This window comes from Bos mutus, chromosome 23, assembly GCF_027580195.1.
Source record: "Bos mutus isolate GX-2022 chromosome 23, NWIPB_WYAK_1.1, whole genome shotgun sequence".
Taxonomy (NCBI): Eukaryota; Metazoa; Chordata; class Mammalia; order Artiodactyla; family Bovidae; genus Bos; species Bos mutus.
The window spans coordinates 7,116,035-7,135,884 of NC_091639.1; the positions used below are offsets into that span (position 1 = coordinate 7,116,035).

General features: G+C 44.0%; 1 protein-coding gene across 1 annotated transcript in view; it reads left to right on the forward strand.

The window, feature by feature from the left end:
* The window catches only part of SYCP2L (synaptonemal complex protein 2 like), a 58,375-nt gene extending 38,876 nt beyond the window's left edge, over positions 1 to 19,499 (forward strand). Inside the window, exons 21-27 of the mRNA XM_070361006.1 lie at positions 17 to 86; positions 7,881 to 7,982; positions 10,230 to 10,336; positions 11,373 to 11,464; positions 11,668 to 11,767; positions 11,873 to 11,931; positions 17,943 to 19,499. Of these exons, the coding sequence (XP_070217107.1) occupies positions 17 to 86; positions 7,881 to 7,982; positions 10,230 to 10,336; positions 11,373 to 11,464; positions 11,668 to 11,767; positions 11,873 to 11,931; positions 17,943 to 17,997 (585 nt within the window). The 3' untranslated portion in view covers positions 17,998 to 19,499. The remainder of the gene's footprint in view (positions 1 to 16; positions 87 to 7,880; positions 7,983 to 10,229; positions 10,337 to 11,372; positions 11,465 to 11,667; positions 11,768 to 11,872; positions 11,932 to 17,942) is intronic.
* The last annotated feature ends 351 nt before the right edge of the window (positions 19,500 to 19,850 follow it).

The following is a 19,850-nucleotide window of genomic DNA, read 5'->3' on the forward strand; positions in this document are numbered from 1 at the left end:
CTCTTTTTTTTTTAAGACTGTGGCCCCAGAGTCATTGATGAAAAGTACTACTTTCAAACATAAACTGCAGAACGTGGAGGACAGAGGTGAGAGAATTCTAAACTTTTTTATTTTGCAGAATTAAGCAAAATTAATCTGATTTTGGCTGACAGGGCTGTTATTCAAACTGAGGCAGATATAATCACTATACAGAGCGACAGTTGCCAGACCTTGGAGAGGGCAGTGCCGTCTGCTGCCCTGCCCCGAGTGGTAAGCCGGCACGGGAGGAGCAGGGGTTTCACTCGCGAAACAGGAAGGTCTGTGTCAGGAAGCGCGTGGCCTGGGATCCGGGTCCCGTCACCCAGCCCACCTCCTCTCTGCCCCCCGGGGTGGTACTGAAATCCCGCTCTATTGTAGCATTGCTGGTTTCTCCCTTCCAATCTGTTCACGTTTGCGTAACATGGGTGCCGCGATACTGGGTGCACGTATATTTACAGTGTGTTACCTTCTTTTTATGAATTGATCCATTTGTCATTGTGTAATGGCCCTCTTTTCTCGTTACATTTTTAAACCTAAAGTCCATTTTTCTGATAATCTATAGTAGATACATAAAAGATAAAGAAAAGGAAATCAAAACATACCGCTGTAGAAAATGGACCGCAAAAGCAAAGAGCAAGAGAGGGACTACAAAAGAGCCAGAAAGCGAGTAATACAAAGGTGTTAGTAAGTCCTTAAAAATCAATGACTACTTTAAGTGTAAGTAGATTAAACTGTCCAATCAAACGATGGAGAGTGGCTTCATGGATAAAAATAACAAGACCCAGCTATATGCTGTCTACAGAGACTCAGCTCAGCTTTAAGGATGCACAAAGGCTCAAAGTAAAAGAACGGAAAAAGGTATTCTATGCAAGTGGACAGGGCTCCCCTGGTAGCTTAGTTGGTAAAGAATCCACCTGCAATGCAGGAGAGCCAGGTTCGATCCCTGGGCAGGGAAGATCCCCTGAAGAAGGAAATGGCAACTCACTCCAGTATACTTGCCTGGAGAATCCCATGGACAGAGGAGCCTGGTGGGCTACAGGGGGTCACAAAGAGTTACACACAACTTAGGAACTGAACCATGAGGAATTTTTTTCCACTGCTTTTTAAATTCTGTGGGTGTGTGTGATTTTAGACAGTTTTATTATAGTGTGTCTTATAGAAGATCTTTGTGAGGGAATCTTTGGGGAGTTTATGAGCTTCCTGAACTGGGATGTCCAGATTTCTCCCCAGATTTTGGAAGTTCTCAGCCATTGTTATTTTCTTAAATTTTATTTATTATTTTTGGCTGTACCTGGGTCTTCGTTGCTGCCTGGGCTTTTCCGTAGTTGCGGTGAGCAGGGGTTACTCTCTGTTGCAGTACATCGGCTTCTTACTGTGGTGGCTTCTCTTGCTGTGATGCATAGGCTTTCATGGTTGCTGCACGTGGGCTAATACTTGTGGTCTCCAGGCTCTAGAGCACAGGCTCAGTAGTTGTAGCGCATGGGCTTGGTTGCTGTGCAGCATGTAGAATCTTCCCAGACCAGGGATCGAACCCACGTCTCCTGCATTGGCAGGCAGACTCTTTACCAACTGAGCCACCCGAAAAGCCTGCCATTATTTTCTTAAGTAGCTTTCTGCTCCTTTTCCCTTTTTTCTCCTTCTGGGGCTCCAGAAAAGTATCGATTGTTTCCTTTTTTAAAAAATTGGGTTATCATTGACAGGTAGCATGTTAATTTCAAGTGCACGACATAATCATTTGCTATTCATGCATGTTGTAAAATGATCACAATGAATGTTGTTAACATCTGTCCCCACAGATAGTGAGTCTTTTTCTTGTGATGAGAACCTTTAAGGTCTACTTTCTCAGAAACTTTCAAATAAAGTCTTAACTGTAGTCACCGCGCTGCCTGTATATTTCATTCCCAGGACTTAACTTGTTTTGTCACCGGAAGTTTGTACCTTTGAGTGCTCCTATAGCTAACCGAGCTTCCTTAGAGCAGCTGTTTTGCATTCTTTTTTAGGCAAATTGCAGAGCTCCATTTTTTTTTTTTTTGTGGAGGTCAGTCGCTGTATTTTTTTCTTTTCTTTTTTAAAGTTGCACAGTCACATCTGACTCTTTGTGACCCCATGGACTATACATGCCATGGAATTCTCCAGGCCAGCATACTGTATAATTGTTGTGTTTTTTGGACAGGTCGCGTTTCCTTGAGTTTCATGTTCCTTGAAGTTTTGTGTTGCTGTCTTCATATTTAGTCTATACTGATTGGCTTCAAGAGAGAAATGTGTTTTGTCTCCTAGGGATCCTGAAGCCTTCCCAGGCCTTTTCTAGGGATGTTCCTGCTCCACGCTTTTCTTTCTCCAGGGAACCTCTGCAGACTGCGTTTTCTCTGCAACCTGCACAGCCAGGCCGGGTGCTGGCAGCCTCTGGTCGCTTCCCCTGGGGCTAGGGGGTGCTCATGCTCAGTGCTTCCTGCCGAATAGGCCTGGCGTCTTATGAATGCTCACAGTCAGTGAGCTTTGTTGTTGCTTAATCGCTCAGTTGTGTCTGACTCTTTGCGACCCCGTGGACTGTAGCCCACCAGGCTCCTCTGTCCTGTGGGATTTCCCAGGCAGGAATCCTGGTGTGCTCTTGGGAGTGTGCAAAATGAGCCAGCCCCAGGGTGGGCTTGTGCATGGGCGAGCCGTCCAGATTGTTTGTGGTGTCCGTGGACCAGCTGCAGGGTTATCCCGTAGGTCATGCGTGCCCAGCAGCTCTTGAGAAAGCCTCCTTATGGGGCACCTGAGGCAGGTAGCAGGATCTGCGTCCCTTCGATGCTCCCTGAGAACCCTGGATGCTGTTCTCCAAGCCCCTCCTCACCCCAGGCCATGTAGTGTACCTCAGGATTCTGGCTGGAGCAAGAAAGAAATTGTCTTCTTCGCCTGGGGTAACTGAGCACTCACCCAGATGCTCTCGCCTTCCCCCAAGGGAGAAAGCTTGCAAGCTCAGAGGGTTTCTCTCGGTGCTGAGCTGGGCTGCCCTGAGCACGCGCTGATGTGGCTCAAGTGATGGTCCTTGTTATCCTCTTGGATGCGTCCAGTTGGATATTTTTCCTTGTCCAACAATGTGTCAGGTCTTCACACTGGATGCTCAGACTTCCACAAAGCCCCTTTGTCAGGTGATTTTCAAAAAACGGTGTCCTTTGGGGAAGTTCAGTTCAGTCGCTCAGTCGTGTCCGACTCCTTGCGACCCCGTGAATCGCAGCACGCCAGGCCTCCCTGTCCATCACCAACTCCTGGAGTTCACTCAAACTCATGTCCATCAAGTCGGTGATGCCATCCAGCCATCTCACCCTCTGTCATCCCCTTCTCCTCCTGCCCCCAATCCCTCCCAGCATCAGAGTCTTTTCCAATGAGTCAACTCTTCCCATGAGGTGGCCAAAATACTGGAGTTTCAGCTTTAGCATCAGTCCTTCCAAAGAAATCCCAGGGCTGATCTCCTTCAGAATGGACTGGTTGGATCTCCTTGCAGTCCAAGGGACTCTCAAGAGTCTTCTCCAACACCACAGTTCAAAAGCATCAATTCTTCGGCACTCAGCTTTCTTCACAGTCCAACTCTCACATCCATACATGACCACTGGATAAACCATAGCCTTGACTAGATGGACCTTTGTTGGCAAAGTAATGTCTCTGCTTTTCAATATGCTATCTAGGTTGGTCATAACTTTCCTTCCAAGGAGTAAGTGTCTTTTAATTTCATGGCTGCAATCACCATCTGCAGTGATTTTGGAGCCCCCAAAATAAAGTCTGACACTGTTTCCACTGTTTCCCCATCTATTGCCAGGAAGTGATGGGACCAGATGCCATGATCTTCATTTTCTGAATTTTGAGCCTTAAGCCAACTTTTTCACTCTCCTCTTTCACTTTCATCAAGAGGCTTTTTAGTTCCTCTTCACTTTCTGCCCTAAAGGTGGTGTTAATCTGCATATCTGAGGTTATTGATATTTCTCCCGGCAGTCTTGATTCCAGCTTGTGCTTCCTCCAGCCCAGCGTTTCTCATGATGTATTCTGCATGTAAGTTAAATAAGCAGGGTGACAATATACAGCCTTGACATACTCCTTTTCCTATTTGGAACCAGTCTGTTGTTCCATGTCCAGTTCTAACTGTTGCTTCCTGACCTGCATACAAATTACTCAAGAGGCAGATCAGGTGGTCTGGTATTCCCATCTCTTTCAGAATTGTCCACAGTTTCTTGTGATCCACACAGTCAAAGGCTTTGGCATAGTTAATAAAGCAGACATAGATGTTTTTCTGGAACTCCCTTGCTTTTTCCATGATCCAGCGGATGTTGGCAATTTGATCTCTGGTTCTTCTGCCTTTTCTAAATCCAGCTTGAACATCTGGAAGTTCACGGTTCACATATTGCTGAAGCCTTGCTTGGAGAATTTTGAGCATTACTTTACTAGCATGTGAGATGAGTGCAATTGTGAGGTAATTTGAGCATTCTTTGGCATTGCCTTTCTTTGGGATTGGAATGAAAACTGATCTTTTCCAGTCCTGTGGCCACTGCTGTGTTTTCCAAATTTGCTGGCATATTGAGTGCAGCACCTTCACAGCATCATCTTTCAGGATTTGAAATAGCTCAACTGGAATTCCATCACCTCGACTAGCTTTGTTCGTAGTGATGCTTTCTAACGCCCACTTGACTTCACATTCCAGGATGTCTGGCTCTAGGTGAGTGATCACCATCATGATTATCTGGGTCGTGAAGCTTTTTTTTGTACAGTTCTTCTGTGTATTCCTGCCACCTCTTCTTAATTTCTTCTGCTTCTGTTAGGTCCATACCATTTCTGTCCTTTATCGAGCCCATCTTTGCATGAAATGTTCCCTTGGTATCTCCTGTTTGGCTCTTTTGCTCATGGGCTGTTGTTTTAATGTTTTCTCTGGAATTTTGGATGTGCTGGGCTCCCAGAGCTGTGAGCAGACAGGATGACTGATTACTCATGATTTTGCATTTTGCCCTCATCGTGTACCTTCTTTGAAAGGGGCTTCCCAGGTGGCTCAGTAGTGAAGAAACTGCCTGTAATGCAGGAGACCCGAGTTTGATCTCTGAGTCAGGAAGATCCCCTGGAGAAGCAAATAGCAACCCACTCCAGTATTCTTACCTGGAAAATCCCATGGATGGAGGAGCCTGACAGGCTACAGTCCTTGAGGTCGCAAAGAGTCACACGTGACTTAATGACTAAACAGCAACAACACCACTTAGAAAGAAGAATAAGAAAGTTAGAAAGAAGAATAAGAAAGTTAGAAAGAAGAATAAGAAAGTTAGAAAGAAGAATAAGAAAGTTAGAAAGAAGAATAAGAAACTTAGAAAGTGAATAAGAAACTTAGAACATGCTGTCATGTAGTGACGAACCTCTGCAGAATTCTGTGTTTGAATAATTATCCATACATACTCAGAAATCAGTATTTATTATTAGTTGGTTTGTGTGCATGCTCTCAGTCGTGTCTGACTCTTTGCGACCCCATGAACTGTAGCCCACCAGGTTCCTCTGTCCATGGGATTCTCCAGGCAAGAACACTGCAGTGGGTTGTCACGCCCTCCTCCAGGGGATCTTCCCAACCCAGAAATCAAACCCACAGCTCTTGTCTCCTGCATTGGCAATCGAAATGCATTAGTCCAGACAAAATATTTTTCAGTGGTCTCCATCAGGCTGATAAATTCAACAGTAAAGATTGTCTTTAACTTTCAGATTCTTAGCATAGTACACATTGGTAGAATAAACAGAGGAACTGACATTAGGAAAGTACCTCCATAGGAAGGGTATTTCGATAAAAAAAGACTTTTCTTGTCGTAGTGAAGGCTCTTGACCTTTATCATTTATAGCCACACGGTGTCACTTCAGAGTAAGATTTTCTTTTAATGCCTCAACTTGGGAGAACTTGGGTATTCATGCACTAAAAACTGTTTTCATCGGAAATATGAGTGAGTAAATGCAATATGGACACCAGATTATTCACTACATACAACCTGTGCCTAAAATAAGTTCAGAAGCTCCTCAGATTGCAAAAGCCCTCAGCTTTCACAGCGATGAAGACACCTGTGTCCGAAAGCAAGTGGACACTCCTTTAGCAGCCACCAAGAGAACCAGCATTCATTCGAGATCACCTTAGTTTCGGCCACGGTGTGTTTACTGACTGTGTTTGTTTTTTAAGTGCTGCATGTACATAGTTTTAGCCCCTTTATGAGAATGTCCAAAGGTCCTGGTTCAAAGAGGCATGCAGTTGCCATGGAAACAAAGCTGAGTCAGCTGCATCACTTAGGACCTGCATGCTTTAAGGAGTGCGCTGGTTTCCCTAGAGGAACTTGTTCTCTCTGGAGAGCCGCTCCTCTATTTCAGGTAAAGTAATTTACAGGATTGCCCCTTCCAAAGGGTTTTCTGTGCCAGATTATTTCCATGTCGCTGAAGTGGGCCCTCTGGGATGATCCCCATATAGTAGGTTCACAAATTCCAAGCAGCTTGTTCAGGGAACCATCACATTGTTTATACAGGGTTCCTGGATTCCTCTCTCCATTGGAGGTAGCTATTATATTGTCTATGCCAGTAGATGCTTTGTTTTTCCACAGGTGGGGCATGAACATTCAAGGCCATGCTTTGAGCTATTGCTACAAATGTCGGGGGGGGGGGGGGGAAACCAGAAGAGGCAAAAGAGGCAGAAAGGAGAGAAATGTAAAGAAACATAGTAGTTGTTCATGGGTGCCTAACTGGGGCTAGCTAGAATTCTTTCTAAGTGGTTTCTTTGGGTCTTGACCGGGGTGTAGGCACCATGTGAGATTTAAGCCTGAGTGCCATTTGTTTAGAGGCTGGAAGAGGACTGGGCTGTGTCTGGATTCTTCCCTGGATTTAAAAAATCATTTAGCCTTGAAACAGTGCAGTGCAGTTTAGTTCAGTCGCTCAGTTCTGTCCGACTCTTTGCGACCCCATGAATCACAGCATACCAGGCCTCCCTGTCCATCACCAACTCCCGGAGTTCACTCAAACTCATGTCCATTGAGTTGGTGATGCCATCCAACCATCTCATCCTCTGTCGTCCCCTTCTCCTCCTGCCCCTAATCCCTCCCAGCATGAGAGTCTTTTCCAGACTCCCTAGCAAATACCCATCTGACTCGATAGACATGCGTTTGAGCAAGCTCCGGGAGCTGATGATGGACAGGGAAGCCTGGTGTGCTGTAATTCATGGGGTCGCAAAGAGTCAGACCCGACTGAGCGACTGAACTGAACTGATACTTTTCAAATAAAGGAACACACCTGAATCTTAGAGCAGTGAAAAGAGATAGTTGCACCTCTCCAGGTTGAGAGTATTGCTTATGCTTTTCACTTTTTTTTAAAAAAAGAGAAGCTGGTTGTGAGCTCTTTCAGGTTCCGAGTGAAAATGTGATCACTCACACTGGTGAGGCCCTCCTTCGTGAGACAGTCCTCAGTCCGGTGCTGAGGCTCCACGTCACCAGCAGGTGGTGCCCTCCTTGAGCTGATCCGATCAGCTTCCAAGGGCCAGGCGGCCTGGAAACCTTGCTACCTTGCCCCTTTAGCCGGGAGCCCTGGTTGATGCCAACCATTACTGCTTTCCATTTGAGCCAGCCCGTATCCTGGAAAGGAGAGTGCTCCTGCATGTCACTGAGCTCATCGAAGGATGCTCGGGTCCTCTTTCAGGCAACAGCACACCTCGTGCTTTGAGACGTGCCCTTAGTCAACGTGCCAAATGATAAGCAATTTGTAACAAGGCAGGAACACGTTTCACTTGCCGCTCATCATGGCTAGATATTCACTGGCGAAAAAGAGCAAGATAAATCTGGGAACAAGGAGACGTGTGTGTGTGATTATCAGTGTGTTCCGCTTGCCTTCAGACAGAGCTGACCGTCACGGTGCTAAGTGGAAACAGCCATGGCTGGAAGACGGTGGTGAACCAGGGGCCCTTTCCTCGGTGGCAGAAGAAGCTGAGTTGGCAGGTAACGCCGGGCACCCAGATGTTTCAGATGTGTGAGCACTTAGAGTCCCAATGTGAACTACAAGGCAGCTAGAGTTTTAAGATCATAGTGGCTGCAGGAGCCAAAAAACGAAGTGCTTTGTCTTCAGACATAAGTAAATCATTGCACACACTGTAGATAAGAGCAAGCACTGTCTCCTCCTGGCATTTTGATTTCTGCCTCTTAAGTCTTTGTGGCAATTTCCAGGCCCCAAGTGTTCTTAAACTTACAGGTATCTGCTTTAGTATAGCCAAATGTTTGTGTTAGAAATATCCACTCCACAGATGAAGGAGAATGATCTGAAGTGTCTGCGTACATGGGGTTGGCCTTCTGGATGAGCAACACGCCTATCCTTTGAGACCAAAGGCTCTAAGAAGGCAAATTTGGAGGCCCCCAGGTACTCGAAGTGGGTGGTGAGAGCCGGGCAGCCCTGCGTTCTGACCCTGGAGCTGTCAGTGTGAGTTCGCACCAGTTGTGTGATCTGTGTGAAAAGTGACATGAACAGTACCGGCTTCACTTGGATTTTCTGAGAATTAAATGAGTTGGTCCACACAGTGCCAGACCCTTCGTGAGCCCTTGTAAAGCCTCTTGGTACCCAGAAGCTGTTAAACGCCAGTCCCTAGAATGTCTTACCCATTACATTATCCTAGAGATCTCTAACAACACCTCAGCCTGCTTCTTAGACATACTCTGATTTAAGGTGCAGACAGTTGCTCTGGTTTTAAAAAAGGCAGAGGAACCAGAGATCAAATTGCCAGCATCTGCTGGATCATGGAAAAAGCAAGAGAGTTCCAGAAAAACATCTATTTCTGCTTTATTGACTATGCCAAAGCCTTTGACTGTGTGGATCACAAGAAACTGTGGACAATTCTGAAAGAGATGGGAATACCAGACCACCTGACTTGCCTCTTGAGAAACCTATATGCAGGTCAGGAAGCAATAGTTAGAACTGGACATGGAACAACAGACTGGTTCCAAATAGGAAAAGGAGTACGTCAAGGCTGTATATTGTCATCCTGCTTATTTAACTTATATGCACAATACATCATGAGAAATGCTGGACTGGAAGAAACACAAGCTGGAATCAAGACTGCCGGGAGAAATATCAATAACCTCAGATATGCAGATGACACCACCCTTATGGCAGAAAGTGAAGAGGAACTAAAAAGCCTCTTGATGAAAGTGAAAGTGGAGAGTGAAAAAGTTGGCTTAAGGCTCAACATTCAGAAAATGAAGATCATGGCATCCGGTCCCATCACTTCATGGGAAATAGATGGGGAAACAGTGGAAACAGTGTCAGACTTTATTTTTCTGGGCTCCAAAATCACTGCAAATGGTGACTGCAGCCATGAAATTAAAAGACACTTACTCCTTGGAAGGAAAGTTATGACCAACCTAGATAGCAAATTCAAAAGCAGAGACATTACTTTGCCAATAAAGGTTTGTCTAGTCAAGACTATGGTTTTTCCAGTGGTCATGTATGGATGTGAGAGTTGGACTGTGAAGAAGGCTGAGTGCCAAAGAATTGATGCTTTTGAACTGCGGTGTTGGAGAAGACTCTTGAGAGTCCCTTGAACTGCAAGGAGATCCAACCAGTCCATTCTGAAGGAGATCGGCCCTGGGATTTCTTTGGAAGGAATGATGCTAAAGCTGAAACTCCAGTACTTTGGCCACCTCATGGGAAGAGCTGACTCATTGGAAAAGACTCTGATGCTGGGAGGGATTGGGGGCAAGAGGAGAAGGGGATGACAGAGGATGAGATGGCTGGATGGCATCACTGACTCGATGGACGTGAGTCTGAGTGAACTCCGGGAGTTGGTGATGGACAGGGAGGCCTGGCGTGCTGCGATTCATGGGGTCGCAAAGAGTCGGACACGACTGAGTGACTGATCTGATCTGATCTGATCAGTTGCTCTGATTCAAGGTGCTGGGAAAGTTTGTTGAAATGAGCCCTTGCCAGACAGTGAGTTTTGGTGGGAAGCTGCATGAAGCATCAGCTGAGGACTCTTGGCTCAAGCTGGTCTGGTCAGTCACGGTTGGAGTCAGTCTTGCTGCAGCCATGGACTTCTGTGGGTCACGAAGTCCGTGACCCACAGAAGCCAGCGGGTCTTCTTTGGGTCATGCCTGAGTTTCTAAAGGACTTCCCATGCTCTGGGCAGCAGGCAGGCTGAGCATACCTACTTTGAGCCCTTTGTTAGTTTTACTTAATGTTCTATTCTTCTTGTGCAGAAGGCATTTCAACTTCATCCTTAAACGTTCTGCCAGAGAACTTAAAAGGTTCTGTGATGATCACTGCTTTTGAAAACTTCACTAGAGAACTGAAAAGAAACTATGAGGTAATGGTCCAGTAAAAATGAAAAGCTAGCTCGTTATGCATTTGAAGTAACAGGTTCACATTCATTAACACCACTGTGGTCCTTCCTGTGTGAAGGTGTACCTGAGTCTCTGGGGAGGTACATTGTTCTAGCTGTGGTTGCTGAATTTAATGTCTTTGTGAACTGTGGTTTGTATTTATAAGACAGCTATTCTGGGGACTTCCCTGGTGGTCAGTGGGTAAGAATCAGAGCTTCCGCTGCAGTGGGTGTGGGTTCGATCCCTGGTTGGGGAACTAATATCCCACATGCTGCACAGTGTGGCTCTCCGCCAAAAACCCAAAAACAAAACCCCAGCTTAAACCAGGGCAGCTATTCCATGTCCATTTGCTCTCATGGGACCAGATGGACCTGTATGGAAAGGCTTTGGTTTTTGTTGATTGCAGTCTCAGAAAACTGGACAAGCGGGAAGCATTGATTTGGTCACAGCGATAGACAAGGAAGGGAGGACCAGGGGACTGTGGGGATGAGAGAGGCGTCTGGGATGGAGACGCAGGTGGACTGGGTGTGGGTGGTCAGCTGACTAGGGCAAATCTTCGAGACGCCACACATGCAGGCTGTCACAGAACCTTGTCTGCAAGAGGACTTTGAAACCATTTGTGTCCCGTCCATTTCCCTACTGTTTATAAATCCCTAAGGAATTATTTGTTAGCACATTTGAGAAAAGTACTTACGATCTCACCCTAACGTATATTCATTGAACTAACTTGAAAGATCTCCAGTCTTATTTTCTGCAGTACTAATGTAAGCTAGTTTATAATGGAAATTTGTTTGTGATACTCAATATGTGTATCCGTGGCATGAATACACGTTTTCCTATTTTAGCTTATTGTCCTTTATTGATATCAAACCTGAGGTAATATATGAAATGCACAGTGCTTTAGTGATGTTTGCTGTGAATATTATGTGCGGGCAACATCTTTTTAATATGAAGACTACATCCAATTTATGTAGTTCTGTTTAACCCGGATGTGCTCATTTTGTTGTTGTTATGGTTTAGATTAGGTACAGAAGGAGCCCACTTTATTCAAAAAATGCAAAGGAAGTACCAGATTGCCTGATAGAACTTTTAAACCAGATACATCATCGCAGGTAAGTGTTGGGTTTCAACGCAAGTTTATGGAATTGTGATTCCTCAAAAGAACATTTCCAAGGGGAAAGAAGAGAAAGGAGATGTATATTCTTAAGACAAGAAACATCTAGAGAAAAATATGGAGTATCTTTGCAATAAGATTAGAGATGTCTTTGTCACATCCAGCGGTCTGGTGAAATTTGTTGCTCTTATTTTTTCTCAGACTGAATAAACTGGAACAGTTTCACAGTTTTGTTCTTCAAGAGCTGAGCAATCTTGACAAGGATTTCGAGGTTCTTCAACGCCTTGAGGACGATGTTCTGGTAAGTTCTTTTTGTTTGGAACATTCTCTGTGACTTAAGAGAATGTGTTCTGGTGTAGAAAAACTGTCAACCACTTCAACCAACCCACCTCTTGTTCAATTTTAGGAATTTTGGGGGAAGCAGTCAGCTGACCTGAAATCATTCTGTGAACTGCAGCTGCAGAGGTATTTTGTTTGTTTTTTAACAAGGATCTTTCCTAGAAGTATCTTCGTTGAAGTAGGAGGTATTTAGCTAAAGCATGAGTGGTTGATGTTAGTAAAACCTTACTTAGGTAGCTAATTAGCTGCATCTTTTCTAACCAGCTGCTTCTGTGGGACTCCCTGGGCATAGAGTATGGCTTACAATACCCATCAAGACATATACATTTTGAAAAGCATAAAAAGGATCATGAAAACTTCATTTTTTTTTTTGGATACACATTGTTTTTTTTTTAAGCAAGATTTTAAAAAATTAAAACAGATTTTGAGAAAAATATCGAGGTTCCTGAGTGAACAGTTCATTTTCAGTTAAACTGAACTGTGTACTTGATAGAGTACATTCTACACACCTTATATACGTAGTATATGTAGACTTTTTTTTTTTTTTTTCAATTTTATTTACGTGGTTTATTTTTGGCTGCGCTGGGTCTTTGTTGCTGCACCAAAGTCTCTCTAGGTGCGGTGAGGGAAGGCTGCTCTTTGTTGCAGGGCACAGGCTTCTCATTGCAGCGGCTTTCTCGTTGCAGAGCAGGGCTCTAGGCGTGCGGGCTTCCGTAGTTGTCAAGTGTAGGCTCAGGAGTTTGCGGTGCACGGACTCAGGTGCCCCCGAGGTATGTGGGAATCTTCCCGGACCAGGGATCGAACCTGCGTCCCCTGCATTGGCAGGCGGATTCTTAACCACTGGACCACCAGGAGAGTCCAGTTTTAAACATGTATATATACATTTTAAAACAACATGTGGGTTTATCTTGTTGCGTGTTCCTCTCACTGTGGTTAGCCCATGTCCATTCTGAGGCTGCTGCTTCTGTCCATTTGGAATCGTTTCCTCTTTCTAGAGGGGAGGAAGTGGGCAAATGGATAGTGAAGTCCTTTACTCTGGTGCTTGTGCCCTGGGAGGAATTCTAGTGTTTTTTTTTCTTTCTTGAATCAAAAGGGATCCCTATATAAATTTACACTAGCTAAAGCCTTCTCTATCACATAAGAATCAGCTTTTGTCACAGAAATCTGTCATGTGGTTTCAAAAAGGATATTATTCTGATCATATCAGGTATTTCAAACCAGAACAAAAACTGTCAGCATTTGAATTAGCCATCCTACTGTTTTCTCAGTTAATACAAGAAATAACATTGACAGTGTAGCCTCTAGATTTCCAAAGTTCTTCCAAACACACATCCCACTCCGTGCACTGTTCATTACGCATGATGATAGTGGATAGCCATTTCAGATCTCTTCACTAAATGCCCATGGTTGTTAAGAATGGTTCTCAAGCTGGTTGGAATTAAGATCTCTTAACACTTTTAAAATTTATTGAGGATCCCCAGAAAGCTTTGGCTTTGTCAGCTGTCTGTGAATATGTTCCATGTTAAAAATTGAGACTGAGTTTTTTTTAAATTTTAAAATAGTATATTTATTGTCATGTAGGAAATATTCTGAGACAGTTTTTGAAATGTGTTCCTTTAAAAAGAACAGTAATTGTTGATGTATGGCAGAAACCAGCACAATATGGTAAAGCAGTTTTCCTTCGATTAAAAATAAGTAGATTTAAAAAATTAAAAGAACAGTAATAAATGTTTACCTATTGATATAAATAACAGATTTTTATGAAAAATAACCAGACTTTTCAAAACAAGAACTATGAGAAGATTAGTGTTTTGTGCTTTTGCAGATCTCTAATGTCTGGCTTAATCAGTTCAGTCGCTCAGTCATATCCGACTCTTTGCGACCCCATAGACTGCAGCACACCAGGCTTCCCTGTGCATCACCAACCCTCAGAGTTTACTCAAACTCATGTCCATCAACTCGGTGATGCCATCCAACCATCTCATCCTCTGTTCAGTCTTTCCCAGCATCAGGGCCTTTTCCAGTGAGTCAGTTCTTCGCATCAGGTGGCCAAAGTATTGGAGCTTGGGCTTCAGTATCAGTCCTTCCAATGAACACCCAGGACTGATTTTGATGGACTGGTTGGATCTCCTTGCAGTCCAAGGGACTCTCAAGAGTCTTCTCCAACACCACAGTTCAAAAGCATCAATTCTTTGGTGCTCAGCTTTCTTTATAGTCCAACTTTCACATCCATACATGACTACTGGAAAAACCATAGCTTTGACTAGATGGACCTTTGTTGGCAAAGTAATGTCTCTGCTTTTTAATATGCTGTCTAGGTTGGTCATAGCTTTTCTTCCAAGGAGCAAGCATCTTTTAATTTCATAACTGCAGTCACCATCTGCAGTGATTTTGGAGCCCAAGAAAATAATGTCACTATTTCCATTGTTTCCCCATCTATTTGCCATGAGGTGATGGGACCAGATGCCATGATCTTAGTTTTCTGAATGTTGAGTTTTAAGCCAGCTTTTTCACTCTCCTCTTTTGCTTTCATCAAGAGGCTCTTTAGTTCTTCTTCACTTTCTGCCATAAGGGTGGTGTTACCTGCATATCTGAGGTTATTGATATTTCTCCCGGCAGTCTTGATTCCAGCTTGTGCTTCCTCAGCTCAGCATTTCTCATGATGTACTCTGCATAGAAGTTAAATAAGCAGGGTGACAATATACAGCCTTGACGTACTCCTTTTCCTATTTGGAACCAGTCTGTTGTTCCATGTCCAGTTCTAACTGTTGCTTCTTGATCTCTGTACAAGTTTCTCAGGAGGCAAGTCAGGTGGTCTGGTTTTCTCATCTCTTTAAGAATTTTCCACAATTTGTTGTGATCCACACAGTCTGCCTTAATAAGGGCCTCTATATCTGCTTCTGAATTCCATCCATCATGACACCACACATCAGGTAGGCTCTGAAAAACTCCACTGTATGTTTGTAGAGAGAGTAGGAATGAAGGAAGCAAATTTTGTGCTAGTTTTCATCACAGTATTACCAGAATAGTTTTGACCTCACAGAATCTTTGAAAACTTAGACATCCCAAAGGCTCACACTTTGGGAACTGCTGGTAGTGGGGTGTGTGTGTATGTGTGTGTTTGTGTGTGTGTGTGTGTGTGTAGACTGGGAAAGTTCTGCTTTTATTGGTGGAGAGAGAAGGAAAGGGGTGTGGCTGGATCTTAAAGGCTGGGTGTGAGTGTACATTAGATTTGTGGTTTCAGCATCTGAATGGAGCTCTCAAGTGGGTAACCGGATAGTCAAGACTGAAACTCATGGTGGAGGGTCTGACAATGAGACCGGATGAGTTGACTTAGGGACCAGTTACAGAGAGAAGTTGTTCCAGGACAGAATCCTCGGGATGCTCCAGGGAGCTGAAGTTTGGTAAGGGAGAGGAAGCCAGCAGAAGAGGGCGAGAGGATGGTGCGAGGAGGGGGTGGTGTTGCAGAAGGTGAGAAGATGTGTGCGCATGCATATGTAGTGAGAGGTCTGGATTCTAGGAGATTTTCATCAAAATGTCAACCATGGTTATTTCTGTGTGGTGACATTTTAGGTGACTTGACTTTTCTAACTTAGGCTGTTCTGTATTTTTTTAGATGTAGTGCAAGATATAAATGACTTTGGGCTTCCCTGGTGGCTAAGATGGTAAGGAGTCCACCCTGCACTGCAGGAGACCTGGGTTTGATCCCTGGGTCAGGAAGATCCCCTGGAGCAGGGAATGGCAATCCACTCCAGTACTTTTGCCTGAAGAATTCATGCAGCAGTCTGACGGGCTACAGTCCATAGGGTCGCAAAGAGTTGGACACAACTGAGCTACTAACACTTTCACTTTCATAAATGACTCTTGTGTAATAAACTCAAACAACATAACATTTATCAAGTAAGTGAATTTTCCTCTCTCCCTAACCTTCCCTCTTTTTTATGATCCAGAGAGAACTATCTCTTTAGTATATATTCTTCTTGATTTTTTTTCTGTTTCAGTTCAGTTGCTCAGTCGTGTCCAACTCTTTGTGACCCCATGGACTGCAGCATGCCAGGCTTCCTGTCCATCACCAACTCCTGGAGCTTGCTCAAACTCACGTCCATCGAGTTGGTGATGCCATCCAACCATCTCATCCTCTATCATCCCCTTCTCCTCCCGCCTTCAGTCTTTCCCAGCATCAGGGTCTTTTCCAGTGAGTCAGTTCTTCGAATCAGGTGGCCAAAGGATTGGAGTTTCAGCTTCAGCATCAGTCCTTCCAATGAATATTCAGGACTGATTTCCTTTAGGATGGACTGGTTGGATCTCCTTGCAGTCCAGGGGACTCTCAAGAGTCTTCTCCAACACCACAGTTCGAAAGCATCAATTTCTCGGTGCTCAGCTATGTTTCTATGTTTACATAAGAATATATACAAACATCTTGATAAGTTTCAGTGTGTGTATTTTAAGTACCATAAATGACGTAACTACGTTTTATGTGCATTGTTCTTCCTTTGTTCTCTCAGTAACAGAAGTAGGATTTCTTTCCAAGTCAATAATAAGGATCTGCTGATTTTTAAAATAACTGTAGCTGTTCTAGTTTATGGGTCTATTATACTTTCACATTTGATTTACTGTTGATGAGCATTCAGATTATTTTAAATTATCACAAACAAATCTTAGTGAATACCCTTGTAACTGTATCTTGAATGACTTTCAGTATCAGGGAAACATTACAGTTTTATTTGGGGAAAACAAAAATAACAAAATCTCCAAGTCAAAATAGTACTAAAAGAGGATATGGATAAAAGCCTAATCTGGGCTAAGTATATTAGAATTCCAGCCCTAGTGGGGAATTGGATCTAATGCGAATTAAATGTATGTGTTATGATCAGTCATGTATAAGAGAAATCAGACTCCAGAAGCTGAACCAAATAGAGGTTTTGTTTGAATCCTGTGAGCAGTAGCCCAGAGGGATTTTGTCCAAGGCTGGTGCTGAGCTCAGTCACGTCTGACTCTTTGAGACCCCCATGGCCCGCTAAGCTCCTCTGTCCATGGGATTCTCCAGGGCAAGAATACTGGAGTGGGTTGCCGTTTCCTTCTCCAGGGGATCTTTCCAACCCAAGGATCAAACCTGTATCTCCTGTGTCTCCTGCCTTGCAGGCAGATTCTTCTCTGGCTGAGTCATCGGGGAAACCCATCCAAGGCTGGTACGGCAGCTTTGAGTGCTAGTTAGGGACGCAGGTTGTTTTCACTTCCTGCTCTGTTATCTTTCCTTTGGCTTTGGGTTTCATGGTCACAGAACAGCAGCTCTACCTTCAAGCACATCTGCTCTCCAGGCAGGGAGGGGCAGGCAGATGGTGAAGGATTTGGTAAAAGATGTGTGCCAGTAGACTCTCTTTTCTTTTTAAAAAATTAGGGAAATAGTTTTCATGGAAGCTGAATCAGTAGACTTTTGTCTCCATTGGCCGGAACCGAATCACATGAAGCTTGTTAGTTACAAGGGAATCTGGGGCTACAGATTTAAACTGAGCTTGTTACTGTCTTCCCGCAAAGTGGGATTCTGTTAATAAGGAGAAAGGGGAGTATAGATGTTGGGTAGGTAACCAGCAATGTCTGTCATGCCCAAATTAAATTGTATGTGCTGAATGCAGGAGAAGATTGAGAAATAAATCTCAGAGGTGATTCTGTCTGTTCTTCTCAATGAGCACATGCCCTAGTGTTCACTTTAGGATGGGAGAATATGGGCCCTACCCACCTCTTGTTTTGTGAACCTCCAACTGGACTCAGTCTGCTTATTAACAATGGGCATTTTCCCAAAGGTCAGACCAGCCACTTTAACTGGCCCTCCCTCCAAGAAATAGCTGTCTTTTCTCCAACACCGAAGGAAAAAAAAAAATCATGCATTAGACTGTGGAGAGATGATACGTGAGTCTTGAAAGCAGCACGTTTAAGAGATTTTTGAGAGTGATTTTGACCCTGGGCAGTTCCCCCCAGTGCAGTGACCTTAGCTCCCAGTGGAGCTAAGTTATTATCTGAGTTAGGGAAGTAGCCGATGACAGGGAGTGACATTCACGTTGGCTCCCTGAGTTCTAGGGCCTAGGAAGGGGATGGTTCAGGCTTCACTAACAGCTGTTCTCCTGTTCCCTTTCCACCAGCCTGAGCCACGGGGAGGAGACAAAGCAGCCTCCGGCCACACAGGCTGTGCCTTAGTGCTCTGTGCACGTTCACAGCAAGTGGAGTTCCTGAGACCTGCCAAGTCGGGATAGACTGAAATATGTTGGTCGTTTGTCCATTTGGTCACAAAGGTTTACCTTTTGTATTTAAATTTGGTCAGAAAATAAGAAGTTCAGGATGTTTAGCAACTTGGAGTGATGGTGCCCTTTTTTTTAATTTTTGAAAGTAAAATTGATTTTTGAGAAGCAGCTTCAAGTTATTTGGAGAAGGGAAACCTCAGCATCTGTGTGTATATACCACTTAGCGTGTCTCTTTAAGGGAGAGCTTACTTTGGGATGAAAAGAGCTCAGATGAAAACAGTGTTGTATTTTGAAATAGTTCTTCTTCTGTTTGGCAGATATTCTGGTTTCTCTGGAACTTTAACAAAACTTCCAGCTTTAGCAGAGGAGAAATATTCATCTTTTGATAATTACTAAATGCTCTAATAAAGTCTGGTGCGTGGAGTTGTATATACAGCTGACTGGATTTATTTTAGAAAAATGAAACCTACATAAGCTAAGCCCATCTATAAGGAACATGATTGGATAACTGCAGTTAAAGACTGTACACTGAAGGCCAGATTTTACAGTATATAATTGTTATATAATATAGCTTAGTTATAGTTTAATATGCCTAAAACAGTCTTTATAATCCCAATTTGTCATTTTCCTTGAATTTTTTAATGAGCTATGTTTTAGTATATTGTAAGCTATAAGAGTATCAGAGCACTTATTTAATAGCTTCTTTTTTTAAGATATGATTAACATTTAAATCAGTAGACTTTGAGTAAAGCAGATTACCTGCCATAAAGTGGGTGGGCCTCGCCTAATCAGTTGAAGATTTTAAGAGTCAAGACTGAGGTTGCTGAAAGAAGCGATTCTGTTTCAAGATTACAGCCTAGAAACCCTGCCTGAGTTTCCAGTCTGATGGCCAGCCCTGCAGATTTCACACTGGCCAGCTCTCACAATTTTGGGAGCCAACTGCTGAATGATATCTCCCTCTCTCTCTTTATATACAATTTATATGTGTATATGTTATATATATGTTTATATGTTATATACACATATAAATTGTACATCAAGATATTTATATCTATGTGCTATTGGTTGTCTTTCTCTGGAGAATCCTGACTAATACAGGTCTCCAATCCAGTGTAGTTGAGACCTCTCCCAGGAGCCTACGGAATGCAAGGTGTGTGTGTGTGTGTGTGTGTGTGTGTGTCTGTGAATGTGTGTGACAGGAAAGTGTAAGGGGGTCAGAGTGGTTAGAACATATGGACAATAGGTGTCAGTTCAGCATTCTGATGCTTTTAGAAAATGAGTATGCTAATTAAGATACAAACAAAACAAAACAAAAAACCTCGGCTTTGCCTTGGGTCAAGGAAAGCTGGAGAAACTTGTTTCCACATGAACTGGGATCTGTTGAGGCGGAGGCCCAGCTGTCCTTGGCTGAGCGCTTACGTTTCTGGTCCTTGAATGGTTTGATTCTCCCGTTTATGATACGGTTGTTACTACTGACCAGATAATAGAGAAGCAGAAGCAGACACCGTCTCGGATCCGGAGGACTGGCCACTGTTGACTGAGACCTCTCTTTCTGGGAATTCAGGTAAGCTAAGCTGGGGTTGCTGGATCTTTCTCTATGTGCACGGCACTTTCGATTGTCGCCACAGGACATGGTGGCTTTGCGACCTGTTGACTTGGGCAGGGCGACTCGTGCCCCTGTACCTTTCTGGTGAGAGTGGCCACGGGGGGGTGTCCAGGGGGAGGCTTGCGGGCAGAGGACTGGGCTTGGTTTGCATGCCTGCCTCATGGCCTGTCCGCAGGCTCCCCCTGAGGCACGTGCTGGCCCTG